The following is a 21,892-nucleotide window of genomic DNA, read 5'->3' as shown; positions in this document are numbered from 1 at the left end:
AAGACCTAGAAATAATTCAAGTTCTTGTCTCTAATTGCCTATGTAAAAGGCATCCATGCAACTGTATCTGCAAAATGTTTGTATGCTTTGGATGTATATAATGCAGTCAAACACTGGAAACTCAGTCCATAATGGGCAAACATTTACTGCAATACAATTTGGTGCAGCATCAAGTTAAGTGCATTGTGAGTACGTTCCTTGGGCTGCAGACAGCAGTACTCATGCAAGATGCTAACATCAGCGTGTGTTTCACTGCAACTGTTAGCTCAAATTGTTACACACCAGAATTTGTTGTCATTTACTTTATTCCAAAGTCAGCAAAAATAAGTTCCATGTGGAAAAGAGTTGTGTAGATAAGATTATTCTCTTATTTACTAAGCTAATTATGATTGTACAAGACTGAAAAAAACCTCCAAAACTACTGGATAACCTCCTAAAATTATTTTACAAGCTGCATTTGTAACAATTATAAAAACATGCAGTAACATGAAAAGGAAAAAAAAGCCTCTGGGTACTTATAAAAGTGTGGGTGTTTTTATTAATCCACATTGAAGACAAAACATTTTTATAAGAATTTTTACTTGTCCCTTTCTAATCCACACAATGAGTGCCTAACATGTTCACTTGGTGACTGTTTGGGTATTCACCTCATAATACATTCTGCACACACTGGATAGAAAAATAGAAAAGGAAAAAAAAGACATTAGAACTGGAGACATGTAAGGAAAAATAAGCAGGAACTGGAGAATTTGACACTATAAAGTAGTAGCCATGCACTGTCCCTTAATATCACATCTATATTTCTGTACTACTACGTTGCAGAATCTCACATGACATCAGAATTTGTTCTCAGTTGCATGTGAATAAATGAGAATGAGTTCATTAATTTTGATTGTAAATTCCATGCCAGGTCACTATGTTTTTTCCTGATTTGCTGCAGTAGTCCTTATTTTTTCCTATTTTGAATATGAGACTCCCACTTTCATAACCTGAATCATCATATGCCTTGATCAAATACTGTTACTAATTTCATGTAATGGCATGAACTTGAGCTCTTCATAGCTTATCTGTATATTACATTTAAGTTAATATGCATAAAAGAATTTGGAGAATTGAAATTTAACAATAATCTTTAGTTCTATCATTACTTGTCACTTTACACTTACTGCAAGTTCTGGGTTCTTTTGCAGAAAGATATGAATACCTCAAAAAGGGTAGCAATCTAAACAAGAGGTGAGATATGATGCAGTGAAAAGGATGTATGATTCAGCAATGAAAATGAACATGCATCTTCTTTGTCGTAGACTCTTTTAGCATTTTACAGCAGTTGGAAAACTTTGTGCTAAAAATTTTTAGTTCTGTGTTCTGTTCAGTTCATGTTTCAGCCAAGACTTCTTTCCAAAGGAAATGAGGTTTGATAGGTCTTTTGGAGGAGTGAATTTTAGCAGACAACTTGGAGAAGAGAATGGAGATGTTATCGTTATTGCTCTCAAAATGATTGCTCACGCTATGAGCAAGAGAGACGCATAGGTGAGAGCAACGCCCCTGTCTCCATGTGTGTGTGCATGCCTGTTGAAAGGACTTGGAAAAGTTGCAGCTGGTACCTGTAACTGCTCAATACTCTTCGTTTAAAGGGTCAGTTCCACAATTTCACTTCATTTCTCACTGGACTCTGGCATAACAGGAGCACAGGGTTGTTCTCATACGGGGGTAACTGGTTTGCATACAACACAGACAGAAAGCTGTTCACTGCACTGAATGCGCACTGCTCTGCTTCATCACTGAAAGTGTTGGGAGGGGGAACAGGCTGCCTTCAAATGCAAAGTACCTGCAGAAAACACCTTGAACCAGGTTATGTGCTTCAAAAGTCAACTGATAACACAGCATAGGGAAAAGTGGTGGATAGCATATTTATGGTCTGATTCTCTCACATTTGTGATCAGGGAACCATCTGGCAGGCCCACCACCAAAGCTGTTTGGCCCAAGAGTTGTCAGGGTATAAATTAAGTTTGGTAAATGATGGGTCAAGAGACTTGGGTAAATTTTTATGGCTGTTCAGCATGTGTATGCTTTTACCATTCAGTGTGCAGAATAAGGCACTTTATTGGTATAATCTAAAGTTCCATAATCTACTGGCTCACTCTCAAAAGAATGGAGGATCTGATTATTAAGAGTAATTAATACCTGGAGAATCAATGGATTTCAATTAAAAGTTATTTTTACTTATCTCTAATATGCCAGTCTTAGATCTCAAGTGGAGACTCCAAATTAAGAACACTTTTGAAGAAGCATATCTTTACACCTTTTAAATAATGTTTATGTAAAATCTCTTCATTACTTCCTAATTCTGGGATAATGTCCATTCATTCTGAATATAACAATTGACCATTCATTTGTAAAGTATGTCTTTCAAAAACCTTACAGTAAAATATAAAACTGCAAATATGACCACAATGTCATAAATTCTAAGTGATGAGTATTATACTTCAGTAAACTAAAAAATTATTTAGCTTAATTCTCATGGTTCCATTTTCATAAGAAAGTCTATAACAATGAAGGTGAGAAAACCTCCAAGTGTTTTTGGTGCTAGCATAAGTCAAAAGGGAGAAACGCTTCAAAAATAAGCAATGAATAAAATAAGCTACTGAAATAGTAATACTGTAAAAGCAGAGAGTCCAAGCTAATTGAAAAGAATGGAAGACAATGATCAAGAAAACTATGGCTATTCAAGAATTGGAGGAATGCACAAAAATGAAATCAGCTAAGCAGAAAACTACAAATGAGGACTGAGAAACATAAAGTCATTTTACTAGATTTAAGAAAAAACTGACGAAGGATATACTGGTCCACAAAACAAGTAATGACAAGTGAAAGAAGTAATAAATAAAAAAAATATGAATGGATAAAAGATGAAGTGGATAGCAATGAATAAAAATTAGAGGACAGAAGGTGCATAAAGGTGGCAAGGAAAGACAAAGGACAAAGGGTGAAGCCTATAACAAGAGCAGAATAAAACATAAAGATATTTTATTTTTAAATATATCAAAATCAAAAGAGTCCACAAAACAATATTGTTTTAATTGTACAGAAATAATAGAATAGTTACTAGTACTGTATAGAAAATAAGTATTTCACTAAATATTCTCTTTTTGGAAAAAATCAAAATGAAGTTTTCAGAGCATACAATGATAATAAATCATCTTCCTATTTATAACTATTACAGCCACTACTGAAGATAGACATGTTTAAATAAGCAAGTTTGGAAGCATCAAAGACTTTTATGAGAGCTGGCAAGGGAACATTTTAGACTTTACTGTTGATTTTAGTAAGTCTTGGAACACTGGAGAAGTTCCAGAAGATTGAAAGAAAACCAGCAGTGTCAATATTTTGAAAGGGTAACCTGCATTGCCCTAATAATTTCACCTATTTGCCAGGTTTTTATCTAGTGTAAAGTGATTTATACAGCATTTAAACTAATTATTAGTTAATTATTTAATAATATATTTAATGTTGGATAACATGGGCTGCTGGAAAACAGAGCATGCCAAATTAGTGCAAAATCTACAACAAGACCAAATGCCTGGAAGTTGAAGCTAGAAGAACTCAGACAACAAGTAAGTGAAACATTTTAATGGGAATGGGTAATTAGAACAACTTACCCTAGATTTTAGTGGACTCTGTCACTGGAAGTTTTGAAAGCAAGATGAGATATGTTTGCAAAAATTATTCTTGATTTAACCACAACCATTGGACTTGAAGAAGGATTCGGGGAGGAATAACCCATAGACTGGGTTATGCAAGGGGTCAGACTGGAGAATCACAATTGCCTCTGCTCACCTTAAATTGTATGAGTCTTATTTAAATACGAAAAAGACATTAGTGAAGGTCTTTTAAAGGACAGTAGAGGGAATTTAATCACAGAAGTGAGGAGTGCTAGGAAACTGAGTAATTTATTTTCTTCATTATTATTTATCAGGGAGAAAAGAAACATGACAGGAACAGAGATAAGGTTTCTGTGGAGAGAAGCAAGTAAAGAACAGAAAAATTACTGGAATGAAGAGGTACCTCAGAACAAGTTTAAAACAAAAATTCAATCATCTGAAAATAAGGAAGATTCCAGCATCCCAGAATCCTGAAAGACAAGGCAGACAGTATTTAAAAAAAAAATAGCTGCATGAATTTTTAACTCACTGACAGCAAGAGAGGTATCTACTAAGGACCAGAAAGAAGCTAATATAAAACCTTTGCTTAAAAAGAGAACATGGAGGGGGCATCCACCTAAATTTTCTGATTAGGAAGAAATAAATATCTATAAGTTCTACATCAGAATAAATAAGCTGGGAAGAAGGCCATGCTTAACAAATCTTATTAATCCTAATGCAAGGGTTTAAAAGGCTAAAAAGAGTAGTAGCAAAGTATATCGAATTCACTCAAATTGAAAAAGCAAATATACCATAGCATACAAATACTAACGGTATCAATAGATTATCAAACAGAATTAAAAACAGCTCCTGGCTTTCCCGCCAAGAGAACATAATGGAAAATGGATGTAGTCTGTTTAGGTATGAGATGAGAAACGGTGCAGTGAAGATGAGTACTGAACTTAATCTTGCTTACAATATATCAGCTACCAGGAATAGGCAGCAATATGAATAATAACTGAGTGTCAATGAATGTAGAAGAGGAATGATGCTGGATCCAAATAAACCTGAGAAGCCAGGGAATCATGCACGTAAAGTATGAAAACTAATGAAAAATGGATTAAAAAACAAAAGAAGGAGGATGTGTTCTGAGGCCTACTGATAGGCTGCACGATATTGGTCAGGAAACAAATCTGTTTTGGTGGCAGTGGCAATAGGATCTTTGAAAGCATCACTCAGAGTTCGCAGCAATTAAGTTACCAGAAAAATCTACTATGAACTGGGTATATCTACATTACATCAGGCTGCAACATGCAGAGATATCCACATTGACTTCAAATTACTACCTTCAGAACTGGAAACAGTATAGTGACATCAACTTAGTAACACACCTGGGCTAAGTAAACTTGTCCAAATATGATTTTTTTTCTACAAGTCCATATAAATAGCATAAATAAGCTATCTCTCTCTCCCTCTCCAAAAAGTCACTATACAAAATACAAATCCATCTATATAAAAATAATTAAAAAAAACATACTATTTTCCTGTCGTAGGATTCCCCGCTGCTGTATGTCGTAGCTAGCGTGGATGCACATTCTTCCAGATACCAGGGCTTCTTCCCACTTTCAGCTGTGCTGCTTATGGAGATAGTGTAGATGCTATTGGTGTAGCCATCACAGGAGCAATGGTCTCGACTCCTTCCACCATTTCCAGATGCCCAAACAAAAACTGAGCCTAAGCCTCTTCGTCCCTGTTTGGAAATGATGCAAAAGATTTGATTAACAGTTGTTCTTTTTCCCCTCACCTAATAGGTCTTCCTCCCCAAAAGGCATTTGAGGAGAGAGAGACAACAAAACAAAATAGCTCACTGAGAAGGATCTGAAATAAAACAGGATCTAGCAGAGTTCATGAATCAGACATCAAAAAATTCAGAGAACAAGGGGGATAAACACAACTTTAGAAACCAAACTTTTATTCAGCTGCTTCTTGTTGCTCAGCATCTATGCCAATCCAGCCTTACCAAGAAAGAGGTGCTGAAGACTCAGAGCAGGCATTAAGACATCATATTGGGTTGAAAGAGGAAAAGAAGTAGTATACTTGCAACTAAAACCCTTTGTAATGCATGGTACCTTTTTTCCCTAGGGCTCTCTTACATGTTTCTTCTTGGATTGTCTGGTGACTCTTGGTATTGTTTGGGCAGCATTATATACTGTGGGCTACAGTATAGTGGTTTCACAGATATTATAAATCAGTGAATCACAGAATAGCTGAGGTGGGAAGGGACCATCCAGTCCAACCCATCTAGTACATTATAGATGCTAAATGCACAACACTATATAAAAGCAAAAATGGACAAGAAGAAAAGATCCTTATAAATCTATTATCATTAAGCCTTAAAGTGCCAATTCAGCAAGATATTTTAAATATATGAATAGTTGGGCAAGTTAGTTAAGCATATTCATAATTTCAAATGAGGACTTAAAATAGGTAAATTCAGATTTATGCAACTTGCATGGTCTGCATTAATTATCAGCACTTACTATCTGGAAGCACTCTACTGTTAGTTCTGGTAAAAAGGTTCACCAAAGGACTAAACTTGTGTTTGATTAGCCCAAATTATGTCACCTTGTCTTATATGACATTCTCTCAAAGCAATGGAACATCACGCTATGTCACAATTAAGCTAATAATCTCATTTATACCTCACTGGTTTGCAACTCATCATGTAATACGTGCCTGGTTTCTCTAAGTGGTAGGCCCACTCCTGTGTATAAGTTAATATTATAAAGCATACAGCACCACTTTCTGTGCACCAATTAATTACTTGGCCATTTGGAGGGTTCATTTGGTTTTTTCTAAAAAGAATGCATTTGTGTACCACAAATGACATAAAGACAGCTGTTAGACATCTACCAGGTCAACCTTAAACAATTCAAAGATTCATTTCATCCAGATGTGCAGAGGGGTTTCATTAGAGCATTTTGTGCTGAGTGTAGCAGAACCTACATCAGTATAAGACAAAAAACCTTGCAGTTCACAATTCAGGCTTGAAGCCTCAAACATGGATGAATTTCATTTTGTGAGTTTAATAAAAGTATAGTACCTGGAGAGACTCTTCTCACCAGCACAAGTTAAATATCAAATTATTCTGGCTAGTGTTTACATAAGGTTATATCTCTAAAATGCAGCTTCTCATTTAAAAAAACATTTCAAGCAGAGAAAAAAATCGCAGTATGCCAGGTTAAAATATATTATGAAATCCACATTCTCCAGATGAGATCAATCTGAGCAGCCAGGAAGTGTAACTATTTCAACTTCTTTCTCTTCCTTTAGTTGATCTGAGCTACTACACTGATAAATAGATGTAAAATAATAAACTTTTGTTGTTGCTTTAAATGCCAGGATTTATGAAGTGCTCTATTCATATCTTACAGCTCTCCTTCTCTGCATTATGAACTCCAGTCAAATCAAAATCCCCTTTTTGAGTTGGGCTTCTTGTTCTAGTTGCTCTTCTCAGCTGGCTGGGTCTGATCCAGAGCCTCCCAAAGGCAGCAGGACATATTTTGCTAACTTCACTGGGCTCAAACTGGTTTATGAACCACTTGTGTTCTCTTTCATTCTACTGTCTGGTCATCTCCCTTTGGAGATCTTTATTTCTTACCCCTCTATCCCTGAAAAAAAATCTGATGAGATGAGAGAAAGGGGAATTGGAAAGATTATTTCAGGCATATTCATCTATTTGTTATCTCATCAGATCAAGGAGTCAGAAATTAGGATCCTCTGCATGTTTGGGGGGACTGGGATGGAGGATTATGTGAAAGATGCTGCTTCTCCACTTTTTGCTGTGCTCCTGCTTTATTTTTACTGGTTGCGTTTTGGTTTGATCCCGTAATCTCTTGCAATTAGATCACTCTTTCCATCAGTATCCTATTATTTGCTGTCCTCTTTTGCCTCCTCAATGGCCGTTTTTGGCTTGTCTGTCAATTCTGACATCTCTTTCAGAGCCATATACACATTCCTCTCTGATCCTACGCTGCTCTTGAAAAACAACTCCTGTCTCTTATATACACACACAACAACACTGTAATATATGTATAGGTAAGTAGAATACACAATACAAAACATATCACATAGACACACTTCTAGCTCCCAGGCTAGTCAAAATATTCCATCAAAACCTTTTCTGATGAATTTTCACAACAGTGTTGGCTATCTTCAGAATTTTACAATTTTTTCTTCATACGCATTCCCCCAAACCCAGTACATTACCCAGAGGTAATGTATCTACATTTGGCCAAACTGATGCCTTATGGGAAATTAAGACTAACCCACCGATACAACCAAGAGAGAAGAAATGGAATTCAGGGTAATCAAACCACAGATCCAAGGAGGAGAAAAATGGAATCTAACTATCATAATTTTTTGTCAAAAAGTCCATCTTCCACATTTTTTTAAAATTGTATTAAAAATGATACCTCAAAAAATTATACATAGAGAAAAAACTCCTTTCAATAATAGTTCACCTGTCATTTTTTGCTGTCATAATTAGTTGTGTTTGGCTGATCAGTCTGCAAACAACAGTATAACATGGTTCGCCCCACTCACACAATGAAAACTGTTTCACAGCAAGCAAGGACTATACTTCATGTAAATTTTGCAGGAGCAGCCCTTGAATTATTAGCTTCTTTGCACAGAGAGTATGTCTATATTTCTTTAGATGCATACTTATGCTACTGTACTAATCATGAAAAATGAACTGTAGAAACAGATATATGAATACATTTGGGGGTTTGAATGTTCCAGTTCAACAATCCTGCTGAAAGTGTGCCCCTGGATATTAGAAATTCTGCAGTGCAGTATTTAAAAATAATAAACATCAATTTAAATTTTAATAGTAATGACAGAGCATTAAAAATAACACCTATCTGCACCTGAACTGACCTTTACATGCTAAGTTATTTTGTAAACAATTGATACAATGTTTTTTTAAATTAATGTCTTCTGCAAACATATAAAGTATGATCATTGCTGTTGTTTCAATAAAAAATAAGTACCAGGAGCATTGCCTAATGGAAAAAAATTTTCTCTAATACATACATAGAAAGAATTCCAGTTCCTCTAACATATCGCAATACAGCACATTTAACAACTCTGCATTTCACGGAAAACAACAGCATTACCTTCAGTCTAGAAAAACGTGTTAAAGAGCTTGTTCCTAAAAGCTGTTTGGCAAAGTAAATGGCAGTCTTAAAAAAATAAATAAATAAACCCCCAAACTAAATTCAACCTGACCAAAATAATATGTCAAATAAATAAATTCTGGTTTTCATTTACTGCCTATTGTTAAACTACCATTTAGTTTCCTCCTTCTCCCTGTTTCCTCATACCCCACTTTAATTCAATAGACCCAGACATGCTCAGGAAATTATAAACTTGCTAGTAACTCTTTATACCAAACAAATAATTAGAGCAACAGCATCAGCTGCCCTACTGTATATGAATGCCATTTCCCATTGGTCTCCTTTCAATACATAAAGTTAAATAACAGACATTTGGACTGTGTTACAAAGTTAAGATAAACACACATGCAAAGCCTTCTGTAGCTTTTACTGTTTGTCTAAAGCTATATCATCTGTTGTGTGTCAGATGCCCAAGGGTGTCAAGATGAAAACTCAAGTCTTGAGCTGCCAAAGAAGCCGTGTGTCATTTATTTCTCAAAAGTGAAGGTGCATTTACAGACCATATGGGTACAACTGAGACAAAAGTAAAAGAGTTAGTGAGTTACAGCAAAGGCACGAACCGGGATGGAGCGGGGGCGCAGCATGATATCCTCAGGGCTGGTTCCAGTGACATTAAAAATACATTAACTCTTCCTTCAGGCACAGCATTGTGTCTGCTCTTATCTTGCATTAGCAGTGATAGCTACTGACTGCCTCTCACAAACTCTGTATGGTATCCATAACTGCACTTGTGCTTGTCAGTGTGCTAGACCACAATGTTGTCCCCTGTTGTTTTGTCTTCTTCCTTAAATTGTATAAAATGTCAGATAATTTAAAAAAAAAATCAACCTCTCTATTTTGAAAAGAGAAAAAGTGTTTCACTGACAACTAAGACTTACTATCGACCCAGTCACAGTCCAATTTTCTAGTACATTTCCTGGAAAAAGCTATTGTGTACAACACACAGCTGAAGATCCTGAAGGAAAAGAGTCTGGACTCAGGTCATTGACAAAAAGATCCCAGGGCTGAAACGGCACCTGTAAAAGCACAGCCCAAGTGTCTCGGGGCAGTCCCACTTTCTTTTGCTAGTACCTCCTTTGCCTTGGTCAGCAAGTTGCAAGGGGGAGGGGAGAGTGATATGACAGCATTTTTTTTTTCCAGTTCGACAGCACAGAAGGGTTAGGCTGCCAAGAACAAGAGCCAGTATGAACGTTTTCATAATGACATCTGCAGAATTTCCTAACACTATTAAAAGAACAGCCACTGCTCCCGAGTGCATGCATGCATGCGTGTGTGTACATATAAAACACATCTTTACGAGTGACCACCTTACTGGTACTGGCAGGTACCATTATTAAGTAGAGGTCTTCACACATTAGTCTAAGGACAATCAGCAGCCCACATATTTCCAAGTTGCTTCTGCAACATGCTTCCATCTAATAAAACCGGTTTTCATCTACCAGGTATAGTTTGAGCCAGTGGAGCAAGATTTAATCACACTATTTTACAAAGTTTAGACTGGCCATGCAGTCACTGCTTTGCAAGTCAAGCTCTCTTAATCTGGCCTGCAAATCCTGATGCTTTCCTGTCTGTGCTGTGGGAACTGAGCTCCGTTAATAACCCTCTCTGTCTACTGGGTGAGTTTTGCTGTCTCTAAGGAAGCGATCAGTTTTACCAAGGGACAGGAAAATAAATGCGAAGGAGCAGGAAATGCAGAGGAGGACAGAACCACTGACCTGGAGAAATTAGAGGAACAGGGGCTGCAGTCAGGGAGAGGTAATTTGGCACCAATACACTAGAAATCCCACATCCCGGAGCAGAAAACAAATCATGCAAATATAAAATGGAGAGAGAGGGAGGGGCACCCTATCCACACCTAGGATCTGAACATTTAATTTCCTTTATTCTCCCTAAAACTATTCTAAAATTACATTAAGCTTCCAAGAACAAACACTACTGCCAGGAAGTGAGAGCGATCATGATTGGGAAATTGGAAAAAGCAGCCCAAGAGACATCTTTCTTTAAAAACTAATTCTCCAGGTGGAAATGTGCATAACCAAAGTTGTGGAGCAGAAGTCAGTACTCCTTGCATCTGGCTCCCTCCGATTGCCGCACTCCCTGGGGGCTGGACGCCACTGCCTTGCAGAGAGGTGAGATGCTGCCTGTCTGCTGACTGGCAGCATTTTGCTGTCAAGAAGTAGCATTGCCCAGCTCCTGCTGAGTTTCTACCAGTACGCTTAACCTCTAATTTGGGAATGAAAAATACAGTCTGGCATACCACCCTTAAGTGGTTGCTGACTATTCTGTAGACTGCACAATGCTCTTGCTTTAAAATTGACATCTCTCCAGAACAGATAATGGTTTAAGCTGAGAGTCCCTGACAGCAATTCTGAAGTGCTATCAGAAGAAAAGATAGGCAAACAGATTTTTTAAAAATAAAATTAGTCTCTTCTGTGGGTATCAAAAGCAAAAACTCATGAGCAAAAGGAGAAGTTTCAGACTCCACAAATGCTGTTGAGGTATCCATACTCTCATGAAAATGAACAATTTGTGCATCAGTTCCTTAAAACTATGTGGCTAAGGGATCTGTACAAAGAAATGAGCAGTAAGCCTAACAGGTGTACATATATAATGTAAAGATGCATGTTTGATGAAATGTCTGAAAATTAAGTCCTGTGTTTTTATATTAGCATTCCCGTCTTTACTATTAGGAAAACTAGGAAGTCAAGAAAGAATCTTGTAGATAACAAGAGTGCTGGAACAAACACATGCCCAATACACATACAATATAGAAAATCTATTATATTTCTAAAAAGCCATGATTATATTATATTGTTGCAAAGGCAAGTTACTGCTAATAGAGTTAAACTTTTTGGCTATTGCTGAACAAGCTTCTTTATTAAGAAAAAGAACGATAAGATAATTAATCATGACAAAAAGAAGGAAAATATATTCTGTTAGCTCATAGGATGTGATACCTTCAAAATATTGAAGTGTGAAAATATTTTATGTGCACATAAAAAATAATGTATTGAATAACCACAAGCAACCATGCATTAACACAGTAATTACTGGGATATATCAGTGGAACGTTTCAACATGCATCCTTCCATGTGGTGTATTTTTTATTTTACTCTTCACTAGAACAACAACTTAAACAGCTCCAAGATATTCCCCACAGAGCTATAATTACTGCTTAAAGTGCAACCAAAAGAAGCATTGGCTGAAACCTGAAATCTGAACCTGTGGAATGCTGGAATGAATTTCTCATTTTCCTAACCAAAATATAGCCAGCTACAGACCTGCATGAATTGCAGATCTGGTTTAGGCTATCTCTCCATATGATCATTCCTATTTTTTTTTGTTGATGTTGTTACTGGGATGAAGCAAGCTGTATGTGTATAGATCTGTGACAAGAATTAGATTTTCCAAAATTTATGTTACACAAAAAGAGTCTCTAGTTAATGATAGGCAAAATTGTCTCTGCACACAAAGCCAAAGTAAACAGGCACCATACAAAAAAGATATCTGTGTTGGGCCTGGACAAGGGAGGGATTTCACCCCACTATCCTATGGAGAGGATTCAGGCAATTGTTTATTACTTTTATATGGCTGTCTGATTAAACTCTGATTAGAAAGGAGTCTATGGCTACCAGACTCACATAATTGTAGTTTCAGGAGTTATATCCCACTCTTGCTTATAAAAGGCTTTCTGGTGTCCATAGAACTTTTGAGGGATTTTCTGCAAATCTAACTCTTTTCAGTAGATGAGCAGAAAATAAAGCCGCATCACGGCTACCTCCCTCTGCAGAGAGAGGACTGCAGTAATCCTCTTGTTCAGTTTGTCTGCCGTAGCATTCACTTTGGGAAGAAACAACCCATTTGGGCTTTGTGCAAAGTCATTGCCCTCACTGTCTTATGCCTTAAGCTTCTGTTAAATTCTACATAAAGAAAACCCTTGAGGCTAAACTTCCAGTCATTTGGCTTGCAGAAATCTGTTTTTTCCTACACAATGCATAGAAATGCATAGATTCTGCTGCTGTTCAAGTTCTTACAGTTCTGTGAGGAAAGGGGATAAGTGAGCTGCCCATACAAAGTAACCAGATTCATATTTCAAAAATGCACTCTCTGAAATGCATATACTTCAAGTGTATGGAAAGAGACCCATTTTGCCAAAGTTGCTTTTCAGTATTGGCATGCTAACTTAAGACTTATCCTACATCAAGACTGATGTTTTTTCTATGTTCAAATATATCACCTGTTTCAAGTTGGGCACCCAAAACCAGAGGCCACTTTTGACAGCTTGTCCAATGGCAGTAATAATATTCTGGCTTGTTACAATAGTTTCCATATATGTGTGAGAGATGGGATGAAGTAATTAAACGGTTTCTGGTTCCAGTACACTTTGTGACATTGTAAGGAAACTGAACATTTTGAGGTATATTTTCCTGTAACTTTCATTCCAAGTTTTCCTGCCTTTTGGATTTGTATATTCCGTTGAATGCAATGTAATAACATTTCTGGCACATCATTTCATTTTCTGCAAATTCTTTTTTTGCACTATATGTTGATCATCTGTGAAAAATCCTCACTTTCCAAAGTGAAGGAGGGGAATTTTAAGGTTTATTTTGTTTATATATTACCAATAGAAAATAATGTGCATGGTATCATAGTTCATCCAGGTATCACTGAGCCTAAACTCTACTATTTCCGTTACTGGAAGACGATTTCCTTGATTCCACTTTGGCTGAATGCTGGAAGTGGCTAACTATGTGCAAATTGTAGATCAAAGAAGAATTATTAGCTTAATTATGTGTTAAGGTTGTCACCTATCCTGATTTTTGCTGGTCAATCTCAGTTTTGAGAAAACTAGATCACATCAAGTATAAACTATACTGGCAAAACCATTAAGACATCCTGAGATATACATATCAGCCAAACGCAAGGTAGGAGCCAAGGAACAAAGACTGTAGGTGACACACACAGGAAAGTGGAGAAACTCTTGGAAAGCAGTGACTCTGAAAGGGAGTTTAGGGTCATGGCAGATAACCAACTGGCAATGAGCTTCCATGAGATTTATTCCAATCTGTGGATCTGTTAGCAGGGTGAATATGTACAGGGAATAGGGAAATAGTACTACCCCTGCACAGAAAAGGTTATGACTGAAATACCATGCCCCATTCTGGTATCCACACTTGAAAAAAATGATGCTGGGAAACAGTAAGTGTTTCAGAAAAGAACTACAGGAATGAACTGTGGTTTGGAAATTCTGACAAACAGAAAGAGACTGAATATACAAAATATTATTGTTCAAGGCTTTAGAACAGGTTTTAAAGGACAGAGTAAGAGACATCAAAGTTAATGGAAATGGGTTAAAATGCAACATGCACGTACTGAAATTAGACTTCCAGATAAATCTGTTAAGTTCTTTTCTGATAACTTATTTTATATAGAAAAATGCATTAGGTCCAGTCTATACAGCTTCTGCAGAACATTTAATGGTCCATCAAATCAATCAGTAATGAAACAGGAGAGGATGGAGGTTAATGTAACAGCAAGGTGGAGATTGAAATGGCTGCACTGGAGATGATGTGGGCTGTGCTGGAGAACCACTGGGCTCTAGGAAGTAGAAGTTGAAGGAACATTTTGAAGATTGGCCCTGGAAACAAAGTTATTACATGATTTTAACATAAAAAGCAAGAATATGCTAATGAATCTACTAATTATGATCACCTGCATTCAAGAAAATAATTCAGGCTGGGAGATGTGAAGAGAAGGACCACAAAGATGAGCAAGGCGATGGACAGCCTAGTTTTTAAGAAGTGACTAATGAGTGTGGCTTGTTTAGCACAGCAAAATGAAGGCTGAGAGGGGATGAGATTGTGCTCTATAAATATGTCACAAGCAAAAAAGGGAGGAGAGAAGCTATTTAAGCTAAAGCACAATTTTGGCACAGGAAAAAATGGTCAGAAACTGCATGTGAGTAAATCTGGCCGTAAGTTAGAAGAAAGTCTCTAACCAGTGGATCAGTGATGGCTGTGAAACACTCTTCCAACAGAAATAGAGGGGAAAAAATTTCTAAATCATTCTAAAATATAAATTGCTAAATGTATTTCCAGGACACGATGCCTGTGATAGCAGAGAACTGTACTGGATGACCTACAAGGTCATTTCCTGTCTTATGTCCCTATGTTCCAATTTAATTTATCCACGAGGTCACTTGGCCCAACTCTATAATTACTTACATGTGGAGATTTCTAACACTGTAAGATTCACATACATTTCACAGAAGAGGCATTTTACAATGAAAAGGAAACTAACAAATTCAGATGAGCAATAAGGTAAATATTTTTAAGAATGAAGGTAGTGAGCAACTTGCACAGCTGTGGATATAACAGGTTCTCTCTGGACTATTTCAGTCAAGACTGGCTCTCCCCTAAAGATGTACAGAAAACAGAAAATAATAGATGAATCAAGGAACAGAGAGATTGATGCAATAATAATTGGGTGAAATTTCCTGGCACAGCTTATGGTGAAGGCTAGGGCTAGATGATAATTGTATTTTCAGATGTTAAAACTATGGACAATATTTCAAGCCAATGGAACTATGTCTTATGATGGCAGAAGGTAGAATTACAATATTAAAATTCAAACAACATGACTTTGTCAATTCTAGTATACAGTCAATCCCCACCTGTAATACAGAGCCTCCAAAAGTTGATATGTTGAAGTAAATACATTATCTGTTCACATATTATATCACAGAGGGAATACAATATATGTAACGGATAAATGCCAAGGCCTAACATCAGGTTACATCAGCATACTGGAAGTCATGTCTTTGGAGTCCTTCCCCCAAGTATGGCACTAATCCTTCTGTTTGATCTTCAACAAGTAGTTTTTGGTGAACAAGTTAAAACTGCGTGTGAACTGCTATGCATGCAAAACTTATCCAAGTATGATCCAAGATATGCTTATGCATAGATATATGTGCATTCAGTCTCAAACTGCAACTGCAAAAGCTCAACGTACTCAATATACAGTTTTAAAAATCTGGTCTTAACCTCTGTGCACCACAATATTTCTGTATAAAATGATAGCCATTTTGGAAATTATTTTGAGACATTTGACTGGAAGTCTCTTTGCAGCAATTTCTGTCTTTGATTTTTATAGTGCAATTCTCCAGCAAAGCAGAACAGAATCAACTCCTCTTGTGTAGGCAACACTTCCTGCACAGAATGATGCAAAGGAATGGTGACAGGAGAAGCCAGTAACATTTTAAAATGAATTTAAGAGTAATTTATCTGTGGCACAGCACAGGTGGCAGACCTTTTCCCTGGACAAATTATGAACAACCTCTTCTACGTGTGGAGTCTACTGGCATATAATTAAAAAAAAACTCCATATGTCATCCTGTTCTTTTCCTTTCTTCTTTTCCTTTTTCCTTTTCCTTTTTTCTTTCTTTTTTCTTTTTCTTTTTCTTTTTCTTTTTCTTTTTCTTTTTCTTTTTCTTTTTCTTTTTCTTTTTCTTTCTTTTTCTTTTTTTCCTTTTCTTTTTCTTTTTCCTTTTTTTTTTCTTTCCTCTTCCCTCTTCCCTCTTCCCTCTCCTCTCCTCTTTCCCTCCCATCTTTGGGCTGGAGGCACACTCAGTGGCTGTACGGGAGCCTTCTGCTCCTACCAAGCGCTTTGAACACCTGCTCCGCAGCTGAAGCTGGTGAAGTGAGAGAGATGAAAAGGGGCAGTGATGATGGGAGGGAAGGCACCAAGTCGAGTTCTCACAAGAGGCTCAGCCACACAACATCTGATCATTAATGTCCATCAAACATGCTAGCTTGTGTCCAGCTTGCTGAGCAGAACAGTGTCATGGTGATAAGATGAAGGCCCCTGCACCAACTCAGGTAGAAAGCCAAAAATTCCCATGCAGATTTCACTGCCTGTCCACCCCCCTGTGTTATATTAAGGATGACCTGCCCTGCCACTGATGTGGACTACCATATGGGTACTGCAAAACAAATACCAGAAAGCATGTAGCTGGCTACACATTGTGAGAGGTGAGATAACTAGCTCTTTGAAACCCTGCTATGAAAAACAATAGGTCACAATTCTCCAGAAACTTGATTACTAGGGCTTTCTCAAACAACAGTGAAAGAACAAGTCACAGTATCTGAAATGTATGACTACCCAAACAATGCTGAGACTGATGCCCAGAATAATAGGCTTATTTGTATGAACAGAAATGAACAGGTTTCAATTCTGTATCACAGAGCTGTGTATCAGAGAGCATGAGTCTCTAAAACGGTTATAACATGCAGACTGCAAGGTACAGGCAGTTGTCTTAAAATCTAAAGGTGCTTTGGTTTTATCTTTTTGCATCAAGGAAAGGTTTTTGTATTCCCCTTTTTGTCCTATACTCAGCAAAGACTACATTCTCATTCCATGGTTTGGTCACAGTCATGTTTTGCAACGCTAAGCCTATTTATTCTTGACCAGAAGACCCTATGTGACATCACTTATCCCACCCTTTTTTTGAATGTGTTACTTTTGGACATACTGGCCTTAGTTTGATTTTTAAGGCATGTTTTGTGTGATTATAATGATTGTTTTTGAGGTTATTAAGTATTATATATTGTATATTATATTGTAATATATTGGCATTTAAAACATAGGCCTCCAGAATTTTCCATCCTTATAACTACACCATTTCCAAGAAAAGGACCTTGTCAACTGGAAGTATGATATAAAGGGAGCTATTATATTTGCATAGAAATTGTTTGATAGTAAAGTCTCCAAGGTTACTTTTTGAACTCAAATATGTAAATTTAATAGGATTAAACAAAATAACTTAACGATGACAGAAAATCATGGTTCTTGAGACAGTTTTAAAAGTTGTTTTCCTCTTCTTTACCTTGATCTTTACCTGGGTAGAATTTTTAAAGCATATTTAATTTCTGGTTAGGGTTTCATTTCATAAGTTCAGTTATTATTTGGTATAGTTTCTTTAAATAGATTCGTCTATTTCAATTTATGGCATGTTCTGTCCCTGTGGAACTCTACAGAAAAAAATGTACAGTCATTTATCTTTGTTATTTTGTGCAGGATTTGGAAGGAGTAATCATATTAGCTCAGCAGATTTAAAAATAATAAGTTCTAAACATCCTGCATGAGCTGTTAACTGGAATAATATGAGCTAAAGATAAACTGTGCAGCTAACAGAGGCAGCAAACAGACACAGCAGTTTGCACAGCAGTGTCTGGGCTCTGCTTTGACCTTTTGTGGACCTTGTTGGAAGTTGTGGAGACTTTCTGGGGGCCCTCTGAGGAACTAGAGGGTGCTCACTGCTGACAGGGAAGAAGAGCTAGGCAAGGACAGCTACAGGAGGCCTTAACTTCTCCTGGGAAGCTCTAGCTAGGTGGAGCTGCTGCTAACGAGCTCTGTTGGTTGCCCCTGATCAGAGGGAGTTGGGGCCTTTGTTCCAGCTGGTCCTTGATTAGGGTGGGTCAAGCACCCTGTGAGTCAGTGCTAGGGAGAGGCCTATATAGGAGTACAGTGAATAACAGCAGCAGTTTGTGCAACAGTTCATGCAGAAGAGTGCCAGAAGATACATTCATTTCTTGTAATACTGTGTGCTTCCCCAGGTATGGTCATGACATGCCGCAGAGCACGTTCCCCAGTGGCTGTTGGAGTTGCTGCATCAGCTGTGTCTGAAGCTTAGACCCAGACAGACCCTCAGACAGCAGATGCAGCCCTGCAGGTGTCAGGCTGCAGGGAGTGCCTGGGGCCTCTCTGGGAGGCCTGGGCTGACAGTCTGCTGCCCTGTGCAAGGTGTGCTGTGGTTGATGAGTTGTATCACCAGATAAAGGAGTTACAGGAGGAAGTCAGTAGGCTGTGTAGCATCAGAGAAGATGAGCAGGAGATTGACAGGGTATCCTCAGAGACCGTGCAGCTCTGGGAGTCCCCACCCACCACTGCAGCAGAGTTGCTGGAGGGCTCTTGCTCTTCCTGAAGACTTGCCTTTGAGGAACAGGTTTAGCCTCCTCCAGGCTGAGGAGGAGCTGGGCATGGCTCCAAGGGAGGCAACTGGCCTGCCAGACCCTGTGCCATGCAGGAACACCTGGAAGCAGCAGTGAGTGATTGTTGTGGGTGACTCCCTGCTGCAGGGGACAGAGGCACCTCTCTGCTGCCCTGACCTCTTGTCTAGAGAGGTTTGCTGCCTGCCAGGGGCTCGAATAAGAGATGTCATGGAAAGACTGCCAAGGCTTGTCCATGCATCGGCCTATTACCCTCTGCTGCTCTTCCATGTGGGCACTAATGACATCAAGGGCAAATTGGATACAATCAAACAGGACTTCAGAGCTCTGGGGGTGGTGGTCAAGGGTCTGGGAGCCCAGGTCATTTTCTCTTCAATCCTGCCTGTGAGGAGGAAGGATGGGAGGAGGAGTAGACGAGTTTTCCAAGTGAACAACTGGCTGCGCTGCTGGTGTTGGCAGCAGGGTTTTGGTTTCTATGACCATGGGACCCTGTTTGAAGATCGACAGCTGATGGGGAGAGAGGGGATCCACCTCACTAAGCAGGGCATGCATGTCTTTGCCAGCAGGCTGGCCAGCCTGGTAAGGAGAGCTTTAAACTAGGCAAGATGGGGGAAGGGGAGAGTTATAGAGACAGGGTAGTCAGTAAAACACTGCTCAAGTCAGGATGCCTCCAGCGGGTGCATGCAGCTGAGGGAGTGTGTACGGGACATGGCTATGAAGGATTCTCTTGCACCTCTCCTCAGGCTCTCTGAAATGCCTATACACCAATGCACGCAGCATGGGGAATAAGCAGGAAGAGTTAAGAGATCTGTGTGTGGTCGCAGGGCCGTGATCTCATTGCAGTTACAGAGACATGGTGGGATAGCTCGCATGACTGGAATGCTGTCATGGATGGCTATGGGCTTTTTAGGAAAGACAGGCCAGGAAGGGGAGGTGGTGGAGTTGCTCTTTATGTGAGGGAGCAACTAGAATGTGTGGAGCTCTGCCTCGGGGTGGATGAAGAGCAAGTTGAGAGCCTATGGGTAAGGATTAAAGGGCAGGCTAACATGGATGACACTGTTGTGGGGATTTACTCCAGGCCACCTGATCAGGAAGAGGAAGTCAATGAGGCCTTCTACAGACAGCTGGAAGTAGCCTCACAATCACAGGCCCTGGTTCTCATGGGGGACTTCAACCACCCTGACATCTGCTGGAGGAACAGCACAGCTAGGCACAGTCCAGGAGATTCCTGGAGAACATTGATGATAACTTCCTGTCACAGGTGGTGGAGACGCCAACGAGGAGAGGTGCAATGCTAGACCTTGTACTAACAAACAAAGAAGGTCTAGTTGGAGATGCGAAGGTTGGGGGCAGCCTTGGCTGCAGTGACCATGAGATGGTGGAGTTCAGGATCCTACGAGGAGGGAGCAGGGCAATAAGTAGGATCGCAACCCTGGACTTGAGGAGAGCAGACTTGGGCCTCTTCAGGGACCTACTTGGAGGAATCTCATGGGGTAGGGCCCTAGAAGGAAGAGGGGTCCAGGAGAGCTGGTTAATATTCAAGTATCACCTCCTCCAGGCTCAAGAGCAGTGCATCCCTCTGAGTAAGAAGTCCAGCAAAGTGGGCAGGAGACCTGCATGGATGAGCAAGGAGCTCCTGGCAAAACTCCAGCAGAAGGAGGAAGTCTACAGAATGTGGAAAAGGGGACAGGCCCCTTGGGAGGAATACAGGGACGTTGTCAGAGTGTGCAGGGAAGTGACAAGGAAGGCTAAGGCCCAGTTGGAATTAAATCTGGCAAGGGATGTCAAGGACAACAAGAAGGGGTTCTTCAAATACATCAATAGCAAAAGGAAGACTAGGGAAAACTTGGGCCTGCTGCTGAATGGGGCGGGTGCCCTGATAACAAAGGATATAGAGAAGGCAGAGTTGCTGAATGCTGCCTTTGTTTCAGTCTTCACTGCTAAGGCCAGTCCTCAGGAACCCCAGACCCTGGGGACAAGAGAGGAAGTCTGGAGAAAGGAAGACTCTCCCTTGGTGGAGGAGGATCGGGTTAGAGATCTTTTGTCCAAACTTGACATCCATAAATCCATGGGCCCCGATGGGATGCACCCATGAGTGCTGAGGGAGCTGGCGGATGTTATTGCTAGGCTACTCTCCATCATCTTGGAAAGGAAATCAGGAGAGGTGCCTGAGGACTGGAAGAAAGCCAAGGTCACTCCAGTCTTCAAAAAGGGCAAGAAGGAGGAGCCAGGGAACTACAGGCCTGTCAACCTCACCTCCATCCCTGGAAAGGTGATGGAACAACTCCTCCTGGAGGCCATCTCTAAGCATGTGGAGGACAGGAAGGTGATCAGGAGTAGTCAGCATGGATTCACCAAAGGGAAATCATGCTTGACCAATCTGACAGCCTTCTATGATGGAGTGACTGGCTGGGGAGATGAGGGGAGAGCAGTGGATGTTGTCTCCCTGGACTTCAGCAAGGCTTTTGACACTGTCTCCCATCACATCCTCCTAGGTAAGCTCAGGAAGTGTGGGCTGGATGAGTGGACAGTGAGGTGGATTGAGACCTGGCTGGATGGCAGGGCTCAGAGGGTTGTGGTCAGTGGCGCAGAGTCTAGTTGGAGGCCTGTAGCTAGCGGTGTCCCCCCAGGGTCAGTCCTGGGTCCAGTCTTGTTCAATGTATTCCTCAGTGACCTGGAGGAAGGGACAGAGTGCCCCCTCAGCAAGTTTGCTGATGATACTAAACTGGGGGGAGAGGCTGACACACCAGAGGGCTGTGCTGCCCTTCAGAGGGACCTGGACAGGCTGGAGAGCTGGGTGGAGAGGAACCTCCTGAAGTTCAACCAAGGCAAGTGCAGGGTCCTGCACCTGGGGAGGAATAACCCCATGCCCCAGGACAGGCTGGGGGCTGACCTGCTGGAGAGCAGCTCTGCAGAGAAGGACCTGGGAGTGCTGGTGGACAACAAGTTGACCATGAGCCAGCAGTGTGCCCTTGGGGCCAAGAAGGCCAAGGGTATCCTGGGC

The 21,892-nt window shown here is 39.8% G+C and overlaps 1 protein-coding gene across 1 annotated transcript in view; it reads right to left on the bottom strand.

Moving 5' to 3' along the window:
• Window positions 1–21,892, bottom strand: part of LOC104151133 (proprotein convertase subtilisin/kexin type 5) — a 267,125-nt gene that overhangs the window by 125,854 nt on the left and 119,379 nt on the right. The window contains 1 exon segment of the mRNA XM_068925372.1: window positions 5,179–5,391. Coding sequence (XP_068781473.1) covers window positions 5,179–5,391 — 213 coding nt within the window.

Source organism: Struthio camelus, chromosome W (genome assembly GCF_040807025.1).
Source record: "Struthio camelus isolate bStrCam1 chromosome W, bStrCam1.hap1, whole genome shotgun sequence".
Lineage (NCBI taxonomy): Eukaryota > Metazoa > Chordata > Aves > Struthioniformes > Struthionidae > Struthio > Struthio camelus.
The sequence above is the reverse complement of the archived record's forward strand: the minus strand, read 5'-3'. Positions and strand labels throughout refer to the sequence as shown.